The sequence below is a fragment of the Panicum virgatum genome, chromosome 7K (genome assembly GCF_016808335.1).
Source record: "Panicum virgatum strain AP13 chromosome 7K, P.virgatum_v5, whole genome shotgun sequence".
NCBI classification, from domain to species: domain Eukaryota; kingdom Viridiplantae; phylum Streptophyta; class Magnoliopsida; order Poales; family Poaceae; genus Panicum; species Panicum virgatum.
In genome coordinates, this window is record NC_053142.1 from 52,612,878 (window position 1) to 52,626,865 (window position 13,988).

The following is a 13,988-nucleotide window of genomic DNA, read 5'->3' on the forward strand; positions in this document are numbered from 1 at the left end:
CGTAGACTTTTACCTCTGTTCGAACCTTATTTTCAGTAATGTAAAGTTTGTAAATTATGTATGTTTTAAACTTGATTTGTAAAACTTATGGTTGAGTCTTGTGTATATTGTTGTGTTTTCAAATGTATGTCGTGTTTGTACCATATGTGCCCACCTTCGTGTGAGACTATCGGTGTTGTTTCGATCGGGACGTGGGCTGAGAAAGGGCTGTCAAATTAAATCATTAAGCTAATGCGCCCGATGTGCTCAAATAACGGCCATTACGCTTAATTTAGAGTTTTAATTTGGTGGTTCCGTCACACTAGCCTCATGCACTTTGGAGATGAAGTATACCCATCCTTCCTTCAGCATTCTGTCCATGTCTCATAGACATCATGTACAGTTCCACCAAATACTTAGAGATCTTATATTTCTTTGCGACATGAATTGTAATAACCACACTTGAAATAAATCTTGTGGTTATCATATTTATTTAGGTTTAGAAATATCTTTTCCATGTTGAAGTTTTTTCGAGGCTTGCGGATTTTTCTTCCGCTTACAACCAGATGAGTTTCTAGGGTGGTTGCTAGAACCATCCCTCCCACTCTTTTGAGTGACATGCACTTCAGATAGAGGAGCAATACCCTGAATGTCTTTAGTATTTCTACCATGTTTATTTTATTGAGAACGGCTCTTAAATGATTGATCCTCCGTGTAGAAATTTTGTAGCATAGTACTCACAAAGACTAACGAGTTACATGCATGGATGCTATTAGTCACAGTCTTACAGAAAATCGATGTAAGAAATAAATAGATGGTCTTAGTGGACGGTGACGTGGCGTTTGATGTAGTGAATTCCTATACGACATGGATAGCTTTGCATCTTGAGAGAAATAGAGTTAATAACTCTTAGTGGGGTGCATCTATATCGGTTATATATATTACTTTACATTTTGAGAGAATAATTAAGCAGGGGAGCCCCTATATAAGATGGAAAATGTGGGTATGTAAAAATAAATTACAAAGAAAATTTGAACTTCTTTAACAAAAGCAAATTAAAGTTGTTAAAAAATTGAAATAGCTTAAAAATTTCTAAGTAATTTATAATTGTTGGCTTCTACACATTGGATATTACTGTCGCTTGGTCAATTGTTTCAGTGAACAGGTGAGGTGAAGTCGCTAATGTATGCGCATTCTGTTGTTGTTAAAAGGAGAAAAGTCTATTTCAATTTCAGAGGATGATTCTTTCATCTCCGAGGCTGCCTTTTTCGCTGGGGAGAAAGTCTGCGGCCCCACCGGTCAGAGAGAGGGAGGGTGTCATCAGCCAAACAAGAAGACAGATAAATGCCCGGCCTGCCTTATCCCTCTCCACCTCCGACCGAGCCGAGCACCTCCCTCTGGCCCTTCCCCCTCCACCTTCCTCCCCCCTACCGCCGGCCGGCTAGTAGAAAGAAAGAATGCTACTGCTGAGCCCCCCCTTGGTGTCCCCGGCGCTGCGGGTCTCTCCGCAGCTGCAGCTGCAGCTGCAGCTGCAGCCGGGGAATGGGTGTCGCCTCCGGATCGAGGCGGCGAGGCAGCTGACGGGGCGGGTGGTGACGACCAAGGCGGACAAGACGGTGGGCGTGGAGGTGGTGCGCCTGGCGCCGCACCCCAAGTACAAACGCCGGGAGCGCATCAAGAAGAAGTACCAGGCCCACGACCCCGACAACCAGTTCAAGGTCGGCGACGTCGTCGAGCTCCGCAGCTCCCGCCCCATCTCCAAGACCAAGCACTTCATCGCCGTCCCGCTCCCGCCCCGCGACACCCGCCGCAAGTCGCAGCTCCTACCGCCGCTCCAGTCGCAGCAGCCGCCGCCGCCGGCCGAGTGACCGACCACCACCATCATTCGTATTCGTATTCCCCATATGTTTGTTTCCTTCCTGTAATGCCTTGCATGAGTAACCAACCACTCTAGACCAGAGGTTGTGTAATTTGGCCAAAATTTCCCCTGCCTACTTATTATTATTTATTGCATATATATGCATATGTTTGCGCCTGCGTCGTATTGCTCTTGCCCTTCTCTTCCTTTAATCTCACCGCCACCATCATCATATAGTGCCTATATTTGATTGATTTTTATTCTTCTTTTTGAAAGGATGATTTTCATTCTTCTCACGGCAGCAGCGCAGCAGCATGTACGAAAAGAAACTTGTTTGTTTATCTCGTTTATTTTTGTTTTTGAAAAGAAACTTGTTCTGTCAGTCAGTCAGTCAGTCAAAAATACATGTAATGTAATGTACCCAAAGAATGTCTACTCAACATAGACAACGGTGATGCCTCATAAATACCGCGCATCATTTCAGAGAGATGGTAAATGCAACAGAAGAAAATTGATCCACGCATCTCAAAGCTCAATCGCCCCTTTTGGCTGCCATGTTCCATTCCGCGTTGCAGGCGCGATGATCACAACATATTCTAGCTGCTGCTTGCTCCCGATGTTTTCTATCACACCCACCACCCACAGAGCAGCAGGGATCGATGGGGAGCTTTGCCACCTCAAGCACCAGCTCACTCCAGTAATCCTGTTTTCCTGGTACAGAGTGTAGGGGGGGCAGGTCAACTCTCTTCCGGAATAAATAATTAAATGCTAAATAAACAAGGTAAACTTATGATAATTGCTTAGTCAAGCTAAAGCCAGGTACATGTATTCCTATTTTCCCCCTATTTGAGCAGCCTTAGCAAATTACAAAGAACGTTAAAATTTCGTGATTTCAAGTCCATTCTGAACAATCATCCTGTGGCAGCAAGGATTGCAGCATCAATTTTTCACCTTAACGCCCATGACTATGAACTGTCTACTAGTGCAATGCCATTCAGGACTCTTCTGGCCATCAAACTCCCACAATACTCACAAGGGATGGCAGGGAAAGAGGGCTTACCTTATGTCATCCCATCAGTCCCTGGATCATGATATAATTGCGTCAGTGTTACTTTCTCTGTAGTTTTACGCATTTAAATTGCAATGCACAGAGTCCAATCTGGCAGGTTGGCCCATGCTGTACCCACTTTCCCATGCCTCCAACAGCTTGGATGGCTTGCTGCATGCTACCATCGATATCCCTCGAATCAACAGATCTACCGTGTTCCGGTGGTACCCTTGTGATGTCTACCATGTTTGAGAATCAGAGTGGCCACATCCAATCACCATATCTCAGGACAGGCCTTCCGCTTTATCATCTTCCATGCAATTCAATCCAAAACCTTGGATGCCTGTGGCTCATTTAATCCATTTCCCAACGGTCTGATGAAAACTTACTAAGAAAAAGGATCTGTAGTTAGTTTGTTATCTTACAGTACACAATAAAATTACTGATGTTTAGGCCAATGTTAAGAATGCTTAGACAAATCATATATAAAACCTCTACAGAATAGAGCTGGTGAGTTTCTATTATCATGCTGTCAATCTGGCATTTGACAAGCTAGTGAGTCCAATTGGTTTGAGCTTCATCACTTTGAACTTTGCAGAGCCCGTTTGGCAATGCTTCGCGCTGTTTCAGCTTCAGCACTGTAGCAGTACTGTACAGGTACTGTAGCAGAGCTGCTGAACCCACATCCTCCTAGCTTCTCCGGCTTCGCCACTGTGCTAGTTCATTTCTCCACCTCGGCTCCCGTGTTGGCTTCACGCTACAGGGACCAACAGTACTGCTACAGTGATGCAGAGTGTCCGCAGCAGATGAAGCTGAAGCTGGTAGAAGCGGTGCCAAACAGGCCTATGATTTGTTACCTTAGATGGAACATATACCATTTGAAAAAAAAATGTTTGACTTGTTCCTTGGTTAATGAGTGGCCATCAAATGGCTCCCAGGAGACATTGAATTATATAATGTATTGTTTTTTAACGAAAAAGGAAAAAGAAAAGGTGAACAGCTTAGCTATGTTGATATTGTTGAATGATGTCTTGATAATCCAGGTCACATGTAATTAGGGGTGGTAGCAGATAGCGGCCCTAATGCTTTCTTCACTATTCAACTTAGTCCTTATATATTTTTAGCTCAAACTTGTATAAGATAAGAGCCAGGCCCTTAGGTTATCTAGGCTAAAATTTCAGGCCCTTTTACCATCCCTACATGTAACAAATGAACCAAAGGTATAGCCCTGATGCAGAGTAGAAGGGTTTCATATATTTGAGGTGGTACATACATCTAGTAAATATGTAGTGCAAAGCCATTCATTAGATGTTGTAATGCTTAGAGCTGGGAAGATTCTAAGAATATTATGGAGGTAGCATTTATTGTGACTCTAATAGCCATTGTGACCCAAGTCCACACTAAACTCGTGCTTAACAGTTAAACCCGAGGAAATAAGTAGTAAGGAAAAAGGGTTTGATTGCAATCCACACATACAACCAAAGCTTAAGAGAAACGAAAACACCGCAGACTAACTCCTACAGGTACCAAAAGTGCCAAATATCTTGGAACACAATATTGTCAAAGATTTGCAAATACCTTGACAGAGATGCTGGTATACACCATTAAGCCGAGCTGTGATCTGGAAAGATACAATTGGCCAACACAATGTGACCAGTATCTATGGAGCACATGTGCCCAGATATTTAGTGCGTAAGAATATCACACTTCCCCAACAGCGAACTGCAGAACATAATATAGGAATAAGTTATCCTTGCATTATACGAATCTTTAGCTAAACTTGAGGAGATACAAGAACAGAAGGTGTCCAGCTTAAAAGGTAGTAAGATTTGACCCATAGATAGCTAAAACTACAGATGAACTTTATGCATGTCCAAACCTCACAGACATTACCAGTAAAGAAGTACAGCTGAAAGTGCAATGCACACAAATATGTATACAAGTAAACCGGACCATAATATCTGATAGGAAACATTTGCCCTTCCTTTTAAGTGAGATAAAAAAAAACATAAGTCTCGTAGAGTTGATGGAACAAACCTTAGTAGACTGAAACCATGCTGCTGAACCACATTCATGTTTCAGTGTTCTGAATGGACCACCCACTGAAACCTCAGCTTTAAACTCTTTCCCAGACAAGTCAAGGTCATGGAGGTCAAAATGCTCTCTTGATTTCCCATTAGGCAATCCATAATCTTCATGTAAATCATTTTCCTCACCTGTGTAGTTTCAAAACATTGAGTACTATAGACACACAAACAAATGGAAGGAGTACATGATACAAAATTGTCCAAATTCATAAACCAGAAGGGACAAATGTGGCTGGAAAGCAGTCAGATAATCAACCTGGTTTTGTAGTCATAATAAATCCGTCCAATCTCTTTGTTAGTAAAGATGTTCCAGGAAACAACATTAAATTTACATTATGGAGCACTTTCCTTTCAGCATTTTCAATAGGTTTGAAACCAAATCCTGACACCCATGTGCTAACCAACTCTGGGATGGCAGAAAGGACCAACATCTTAACATTAAATGATCTCAGCATCTGCATTAGAGGAAAGGGAGGAAAATACATGGTTATATGTAGACAAAAGTTATTAACAATAACATAAAAAAGAATTGACTTAGTAAGAAACTTCTTGACTTTACAATAATACGTATCATGGTATATACATGGTCATGAAAATATCTTGTATCATTAGCATTACGGTTGTACAATTTTGTCTGTTTTCCTGATCCACTGTACCTTTTCAATGATGTTTATTAGTATACGGCACATCCCTTGGCGTCGATAGTCTACAGAAGTAGCAATAAAAGGAAGCTCAGCAGCTTTAGTTCCATGCACTCTGCATGAGAAAGAAATAAAGACTTCTTTAGTATATTCTCAACAAAAAAAGGAAGAAACAAATTGCCATTCTATATTACTGCTGTTTATTGTTATTTCCCATAATATTACTTTCATAAGCTGAAAATATGCAATTTATAAGTTATTCAATCTATCAGACTGATAAAGCCACAAAAACAGTTAATGACATTCAAGTGGGTTGAGATAACATGCATAAATCCAGTAAAAGAATACTTCAGATTGAAAAGTATGTCCAATGTCTAACAAAGACCTGATTAGAAACCGATAAAAAAAGACATTAGTTATAGCATGGGCTTTGTGCCTGATATGTATTTGAAACAGACTAATTCTCTCCTTGATACAAAGATGCGCAGCTCTCCTACGTATGCAAGAAAAAAAGTGTTGGTGTATATGTGAGCCCATGTATAGAGGCCCATTTAGAGGCCCATGTATAGGATCTATATATCCCACCCTTCTAGGGTTTGGAGGAATACATCCAATTATTCTCTCCTACAAAAAGAAGTCCTGGTTAACAAAAAATAAAATACCTGATAGAAGCCACACATAAAATTTCATCACCTTTCTCCAGGATTACCGTATAGAATCCTTGATAATCCACACGAGCAAAGTTTGATCTGATAAGAAGGGTTCAATACTTCAATGTCAGTGCACTTCGAAATTGCTCAGTAAAATCATCTATAGAGATTCAAATTTTCTCTGTAATATCGAAAATCAACCCCATATCAATTTATGTACATTTGAGAAGAAAATTTCTATTAACTAGCTAAGCATTCAGCTGATTAACTGAAAACCCAAAGATTATCTTACGTACTTAGCATGCCAAAAATTTTGTCAATTCAAGGTTCCAGTAAAACATGAACAGATCAATCTCCACAGAATCAGTAATTCATGCTAACTATATATGTACACATCATTAAGGCATGATGTCCTACTTCATATTTCTGCATATCACTTAAGAAAACCTATAAACTGGAAAAGAAAATGTAATGAAATGTTAGGTGAAATAAAACTACAAGGATAAGGAAACTTACCCCTTGTTGTATAAGACATGAGGTATCATGTCCACACCAGTTCTAGGATCCACCATACGAATGAAACATTCCTCCAATAGAGTAAGAGCCACTGCCAATTTCGTATTACATTCTGCCAAATAGGCAATCCTCTGAACAGAATGAAGCTTCTGCCCATCACAGTTGCATCTCAATATGGACCATGAAAGCCCATTGTTAAGAATATTATCTGTTCCGACATGAGTGCGTAATCCTATAAATATCTGTTAACAGCAAGGACAAAAAAAAAACACATTAATGGGAAAGGGAATGAGGAGTATGGAGCAAAAATATTTGGAACCAGGACCCAGAGTATGTTATGTGTGCAAACAGTGGCAGTAAATATATGAATATGTAGTGTTCCACGGGGTGCTGATTACTTCCATACAAGACCGACATAAAATTGCCATCCAACTTTGAGGATTGGGAAAACAAGCGATCCAAGAGGCTGACAAAATTTTAATCTGGGTAGGTTTGATTCTTGTGAACCAGACAACTATGCATGAGTGCCGGCAGGGTTTTTAAGGCGTCGCTTAGGCGACAAGGTGGTTTCCCATCGCCTTGCTTAAGGCTCGCCTTAGCCCGCCTAGGCGACTGAGCGGCTCCCCATCGCCTCACTTCGCCTTACCGCTTTAAAAACCTTGAGTGCCGGTCAGTCCTTGGTGCTAATACACCATCCTAAGCATGCAAACATGAATGCGATATTATCACGCAAATAATAATAACGTCATATCAGTAACAAGTATATGGACCAAGCCAATGCAATCCAACCCGCAAGATTTAGAGAAATATGATCAAGGTTTGGGCATGGCGTGATCGCGTGACAATTGCGGCAATGCGTCAAACATGTGGAATGCAGGTGATGCCATCCCTGGCGAATAGGTTGTTGTCATATAGGCATCCTATGCCTATTGTCGATTGGGCTACACAAGCCAGACAAGCAACAGGGCTAACGCCCAAATACAACACATAACAAAACACATGAATACATTATGTCCATGACAAAAAAAAAAATAGAGGATCACAAAACTATATTGACTAAAGTATCTCAAATTTTTCAACAGCATCTTGACAAAGAAAGTTGAATAAACATTACCTCTTTACAATATTTCCCACAAAACCATGTGTCAGATATTTGACCCTCAAAAGGTACCTTCTCTTGTTCAATGCAAGTGTCATGGTCTGCCAATGAAAACAAAAGTATGTCAAATTTAAGTTACCAATAAGCATGGGAAGAATTTATCTTCAATGCACAATGAAGAGCTGAAAAGTGGCTAAGTTAGTTAAATAAGGTATGAAATCACTCGATAGCTTTTCTTCTTGGGCAGTTGGGCCATGTGAGGGGTTTCCAATTCAGCTCAGAGCGGCTAGAAGCTTAGTTACAATTCAATAGAGCTCAACTAGAGGGTCTCTTATTTGAAGCATAAGCTCTTTTATAATGAGAGATTGGAGCCTCTTTGAAGCAGCCTCTGTGAGAGCTGAAACTGTGAAACATCAACTTCTTGAAGGATCTAGGTTTTTACTAACTGGGGCCTAATTTAATCAGCGCCGGCTAATGAAAATTGTTTCATAAACACAATAATGATTATTGATGCTAGGCATCAAATTTAAACATAAAAACTATCCAACTAACTCTCAGCTACTGCAGCATTAAGCACTATATAAGACAATAGCACTGCAGAGGAAATGATGTTAATGACAAGATAAAGGTGAGGGTGATGAAGTTTTACACGCATCTCCACATTGTAAACATTTGAAAATAGCCGAGAATGTCGAAACCTCCTTCTCAGTAACTGGCCTCCCACAAATCTGACAGGTGCAATTGTGGCAGTACCAGCTACCTTCTGGAAGCTCCTGCATTTGCAAAGGAAGAAGCAAAAATAAGGAGTCATCACATACAGACTTTCTGGGACAGATTGCAACATTAAGGGACACCTAAATGAAATATATCTTTAATCAATGTACACATAATGGCACCATGGGAAGCTAAATACCTTAGAAGACAAGCACGCTTGATGATATGTTGAGGGGCAATTGTCACAGCAAAGTAATTCACCACCATCTCCACAGAAACCACAGGTATCATCATTTTCATCTATTGCCTCAACTTTTCTACCGCACGCATTGTTTCTCCTGCTCATAAATTCAGCAGACCAAGCCTCAACCTGGCACAACGTGTATGACTTGCCAGACTCTAGAAAGAGGCCCAACGAGGACTTTGGGTTGCTACAACCAGCATGAGCCATGAAGTCTGATACAGATAAGGTTTTTTTGCAACAATTGCAAACAATGCCTTCCCAGGTAACCAGACCATCCTTTACAACTTTATTCCTCTTAGGATCCCGGTACTGTATTACATCCTTTACAGTCAGAAAGCCAGTGGCAATCAACCAGCAGATGACAGTTTTCCGGGCCAAACATACCCTCTTCCCACCCAAAAGGTTTGTGCCAGCCTTTCCAGTTTTAGAAAGTAGTTTGTTACATTTCTTGTGGCTCTTAAGCTTCTTGAACTTCTTAGCACCTGAAAAGCCAGCAGCAAATTTATGGCAGGAGACAAGATCCTTGTTTTTAACAATAGCTGCGATCAAAAGGTCCTCATCATTGATCCTCAATTCAAGAGGTCTTTTCTTCATGTACTTCTCCCAACCTTTAGGTTTCATTTTAGCAGTGGCTGTCTTGCTGGTTTGTGAGTCACGAGTTGGATCAGTTTCCAGAACAGTAGCACTGCATTCATGGGATGATTGGACAGGAACAGTATTGCCTGTTGGACCATCTTGTGGATACTCGGAAAATTGTCCAGGGGGTGAGATTATCTTTTCCTGGGCCTTGTCATCAGTGTAGGATGCTGTGGCATCTGACAGTGACTCCCTTACAGTACAGTGGGTATCTGAGAATGTATTACAATCCCTAAGTTCTTCAGTCCTTGCACTCTGCATCGTGTTCAGTTGCTTGCTCTCTGAAGACGGGAACATGTCATAATTATTGCTTTGGTCATCTCTATCTAGCTTTTCTGATTTAGACTCAGCTTTCATATTAAGTGTGTCAACACCTGAACACATACCATGTTCCACAGAGGCACTGATGATTACTATACCGGGCATGCCCATGGTTGCTACATTACTCCAATGGTCGAACGCATTTTCCATAGTAGGTTGCATTACGCTTTGAGAACACAACCCATCCAGTCCAGTTGCATCAGTATCAAACATCCTTTTAGATTTCTTCTTTGCCTTTTTTACAGAGCTATTAACAGCCTTTGCTTGAGCATAGGTTTGCCTTCCATCATCAGCTGCGTAAATGGGATGTTTTGTTTGGTTGCTTGCATCGTAATTCAGACTCCCGTTGCAGCAGAGCTTTGGATTCATATCCCTATTGTTGCTGTCTTCCACACCATGACAGCTCTGTAAAGACTGGTGCCCGTTGTAGCTCTCAGTTGCAAGTGTGCTGCAATCAGAGTCTGTGATCAGTGTAGTAGACTGAATCATTCGGCTTGCCAACAAATCACTGGCTTTGTGCATGGTCTTACTTTCTGATGAAATATCTGTGCTGCCATCAAGTACAAAGGTTGAACTGTTGACAGCTCTAAGAGTTTTGTGTTGCTGCAGAGCAGTGATTTTCCTACTGATGAAGACAACAGCTACAAAAGGGTCCAAAATCTGCCAGCGCTGAAGAAGCGTGAGTGCATTTTGCTGCTTTGCAAGCATCCTATCAATATAGGCCATTGTATCCGTGAGGTCCTTCCAGAATGCATCAACATCTGACCACTCCTTTGGATACCTTCCCCTTTCTGAATCCCTGGAAGCTTCATATAACTTGTTGCCACAAAACTTCCAAGCCTGAGTTAGCGAGGTATGAACCGCTTCCCTGTTTAGAGCTGTGAAATAGGATGCCATCTTAGCCCTGTCATTCCTTTTCCGTGGCTTAATGGTCCACCCAGCATCCTTGAAAAGGCGATGCGCGTGTGCTTCCAGCTGGTCAGGAATATCCCTGCCGAAAGCCTTCTTGGAAGCAGCAGCTGCGGAGCCAGAGTGTCCACTGCTGCTGCATCCACGGACATCAATTTCATCCAGGGAACTAATATTCGCATCAGGCGTGCCGTTCTGGCAAATGGCCTCAAGTTCAGTGAACTGAGCAGGGCTGAACCAAAATTGGGACTGCTGAGGTAGTGTTGGAGTAGCATGAGGTTCTTCTGTATAGAATGGGAATGGATGTTGTTGCACTCCCCCTCTGTCAGACAATTCCTTTATACTTGTACATAGGGGATAGGTAGTGTCATCCACCTGCCCTTGATCATAGGTGAAGCACGTGTCGGTAGGGTATTGCTGCTGATCCTGGAGCCACTGATGCAAGAAGGGATCAGAAAGAAGAGTAGTGGCACTTTGGAAGTCGGAAATCTCAGCTAGTGCTTCCATGTAGGAAGGCATGGGGTCATCAACCGCGCTAGTGCTGCTGCTGCCAGCCAAACCGACGAGTGCATTGCATGTTTCTGCTGCAGGTCCAGCAGCTTGAGGCGTCCCTTGCGGCGCGTGCACATCCAAAATGTTGGTGGCAGCAGCAGCATCTGCACCGAAGAAGTGGTGGTCATCATAGAGCCCGGGCAGATGAGTTGCGCACTTAGCCTCAGGCTGGCAGTGAGGCATGAAACCCTGCATTAAGGCGTCATCCAAGTCGGCCCCATGTGGCTGGGCGTGGTCCTGAAGCTGGAGATGAGGCTGAGGTATTTGGAGGTGTGGATCATCAGGAGGGTGGTGGGCGTGGATGAATCCAAGGTCCGTCTCGGCGGGCAGATGGGGGGTGGTGGCAGCCCCGCAGAAGACCTCCTTGAAGACCTGAAGCTCCATGAGGGATCTGTCGAAGGCGCCGGGGTCGTCCATTCCCATGATGTCCTCGCCGAAGATGAGGCGCATGGCGTCGTCCTCCTTGAACCCCAGCATGTCGTCGGCGCTGCCTCCCCCGGCGGCCATGGCCTGCAAATTGAAATGAAATGCATGAGGTGGGGCAGCGTTGGGAGGAATGCGAGATCCAGGGGCGAGTGGTGGTGGGAGTACCTGAGATGGGCGGAATCGGGTTGGATCGAGGTGGCGGCAGCTGAATTCGGCGCGGGATCGAGAGAAGTGGGGAATCGAGATCCGAGGCTGCCTGCCTGGCTGCTGGGCGGGGCGAGCTGTCTAGGGTTCGGGAGCCCCCCGGCCGGCGGAGGAGAAGGAACCAGAGGGCGTGGGCTTGGCCTGAGCGCGGTGGAGGGGAAGCAACGGCGGCAGTGGAGTGGAGTGGCCTCTGCCGCCTGCCGACCTCGCCTTCGCTTCTCTCTCTGTGTTGTGTCTCGGTCGGCAGAGACGACGAATGGAAGGGAATTGCTCCCGTGACGAGTCATCACCAGTTTCCTTCCTTTTCGGACAGCTTGCTTCGATCTGGCTGGCTGTTTGAACATTTTGGCTCCAAAATCAAAAAAAAAAAACGAGACCGCCCGGCGCCAGCCCAACCACTCCTCCATGTCGGAATTTTGAATTTTTTGCGCAACTACTGGACTACCAGTAGTGCTGCAGTAGGATGGCGCAAGTTCCGGTAACACTTTTGTTTCACTTTTGGTTCCCAACACGATTTTTAGAGCAAGTATAACGATGGGCTTAAAATTAAACTAATCAGCATCTTTTATCTCTCAACGTAGCTAGTACAGTTATTACCATTACGGACGCCCTCACACTCACGTTGGTCCTCATGGGACATTGATGCTAGTTTATATATCTACTTTAATTCTCTTGACAATTCAGCAATTTGCTGATGTGGCAGTAGCTTTATTATGAAGAGAAAAGAAAAAGAGAGAAATTGTTTTTTAGCGAGGAAATTGAGTTTCTCGTGAACGGTGCGCTAAGAAAACGAACAAACACCCATTGAGAAGACTCGGCTCAATTTCTTCTTTCTCTCGTTCAGTTTTGTGAATGCATCCGAGTGAGGGGTGGTAAAAAGTCTTAAATTTTGACTTAAATTATTTAAAGATCGGGCTTTAAAAAAATCGTGCTTTAATTCTATATAGTTTTGAGTTAAAAGTATATAAGGATCAATTTGAATTGCGAAGAGGCCACTGCAACTATGGCCCCATTACCACCCTTGTCCGCATGCCTTTTTCTCGCGTGACCGTCCAGGCGCTGTTGCTCGCCGGCGGTACCTTGCGCGGCCGTCCAGACTCCAGCGTGGCTGCTCGCCGACGGTACCTTGCGCGGCCGAGCAGGCGTTGCTGCTCACTAGCTTTCTAGTAGGCATGGATTTGTTGCATCTCACCTTACCTACCGCATTGCATTCAGGCCTCTACCTGCCGCGCTGCCTGCCGCGCTGCGTCTCTCCCACGCGTGCCGCCCTGCCTCGCTGCTACCAGGAAGAAGAGCAGGAACAGGATGGAGCAGAGGATCCGTTTATAAAGATGAAATGTGAATAATTGGATAAGTTTTATCTAGACTTCAATCTATGTATTAATAGAATCTATAGAATTCTTATAGAATAAGAAAAAATAAAGATAATAAACTGTGGATTCTTTCTTTCTCTTTCATTCTTATGTTTTCATATTAAAGTGTAGTTTTCTTACTTAAATTTAAAAATATTAATCTAATATGCCCATTGGTGTTCCAAAAGTATCTTACTGAATTTCCGGAGATGAAGAAGCGAGTTGGGTTGACTTATACAATGTTATGTATCGAGAAAGGACAGCTTTTTTTAGGTCAAGAGATTCGTTGCGAGATCACGAATCATATTACCTCAAAATATAGATATTTTACTGTGGAAGATAGTTTCTTGATACACCATCTTAAGAAAAAGAAATTCTCTGCGGCGATGCCGCATGACGTATCCATATGACACCGCCCAAGATGGGGAGTTTCGCGTCGTCCGAGCGCTGCGATCGGCTTGCACCACCAGGAGAGCCGAGCTCTCCGGCCATGATCAATTAGGCTGGGCGTCGGTGTTCCACCCGCGCTCGTCCGTTCCGTAGACAGCCCCGTCAAAAATGGATCCGGCCATACAGCTTCTAGACGCTTGAAGAATTCTGCCGCTGCCAGCAAGTGTCATCCAGCGAGCGCTTGGCAAGGCTGCTCGCTGCTCGGCGCGGGTTCATATCCGGGAATAGTGTTTCCTTATTTAAATCTGCAGTCTCTCACGCGTGGAGCTACAAAGGGATGTGACGCGCTCGTCGCCTACGAA

General features: G+C 43.5%; 2 protein-coding genes across 6 annotated transcripts; one reads left to right on the forward strand and one right to left on the reverse strand.

Annotated features, from left to right (window-relative positions):
- Nucleotides 1-1,332: 1,332 nt before the first annotated feature.
- On the forward strand, nucleotides 1,333-2,023 carry LOC120642216 (30S ribosomal protein S17, chloroplastic-like). The gene has a single exon (XM_039918674.1). It carries the CDS (start codon nucleotides 1,437-1,439, stop codon nucleotides 1,845-1,847), a length of 411 nt encoding a protein of 136 aa, XP_039774608.1. The 5' UTR covers nucleotides 1,333-1,436; the 3' UTR covers nucleotides 1,848-2,023.
- Nucleotides 2,024-2,154: 131 nt separating this feature from the next.
- On the reverse strand, nucleotides 2,155-12,170 carry LOC120642214. Of its 5 annotated transcripts, none has more exons than XM_039918669.1 (12): nucleotides 11,846-12,170; nucleotides 8,792-11,764; nucleotides 8,528-8,651; nucleotides 7,894-7,979; nucleotides 6,780-7,021; nucleotides 6,276-6,362; nucleotides 5,629-5,728; nucleotides 5,229-5,427; nucleotides 4,923-5,101; nucleotides 4,464-4,607; nucleotides 2,898-3,269; nucleotides 2,155-2,548 (listed from the first exon to the last, which is right to left on the reverse strand). In XM_039918669.1, the coding sequence occupies exons 2-10, from the start codon at nucleotides 11,759-11,761 to the stop codon at nucleotides 4,587-4,589; spliced, it is 4,008 nt and encodes a 1,335-aa protein (XP_039774603.1). In that variant the 5' UTR covers nucleotides 11,762-11,764; nucleotides 11,846-12,170; the 3' UTR covers nucleotides 2,155-2,548; nucleotides 2,898-3,269; nucleotides 4,464-4,586. The 5 variants fall into 5 exon arrangements, with proteins under 5 accessions (XP_039774603.1, XP_039774602.1, XP_039774605.1 ...); XM_039918668.1 differs by having other exon boundaries at nucleotides 2,898-3,273; XM_039918671.1 differs by lacking the exon at nucleotides 2,898-3,269.
- Nucleotides 12,171-13,988: the final 1,818 nt, after the last annotated feature.

Excerpts from the sequence above, each read along its gene's own strand:
- LOC120642216 (XM_039918674.1), top strand. The coding sequence starts at position 1,437 with ATGCTACTGCTGAGCCCCCCCTTGGTGTCCCCGGCGCTGCGGGTCTCT.
- LOC120642214 (XM_039918671.1), bottom strand. The coding sequence starts at position 11,761 with ATGGCCGCCGGGGGAGGCAGCGCCGACGACATGCTGGGGTTCAAGGAG. Across the intron at positions 7,022-7,893 it reads GTGGGAAATATTGTAAAGAG|ATATTTATAGGATTACGCAC; the intron begins GTAATGTTTATT and ends TGCTGTTAACAG. Across the intron at positions 5,102-5,228 it reads TATTATGACTACAAAACCAG|GTGAGGAAAATGATTTACAT; the intron begins GTTGATTATCTG and ends GAAACTACACAG.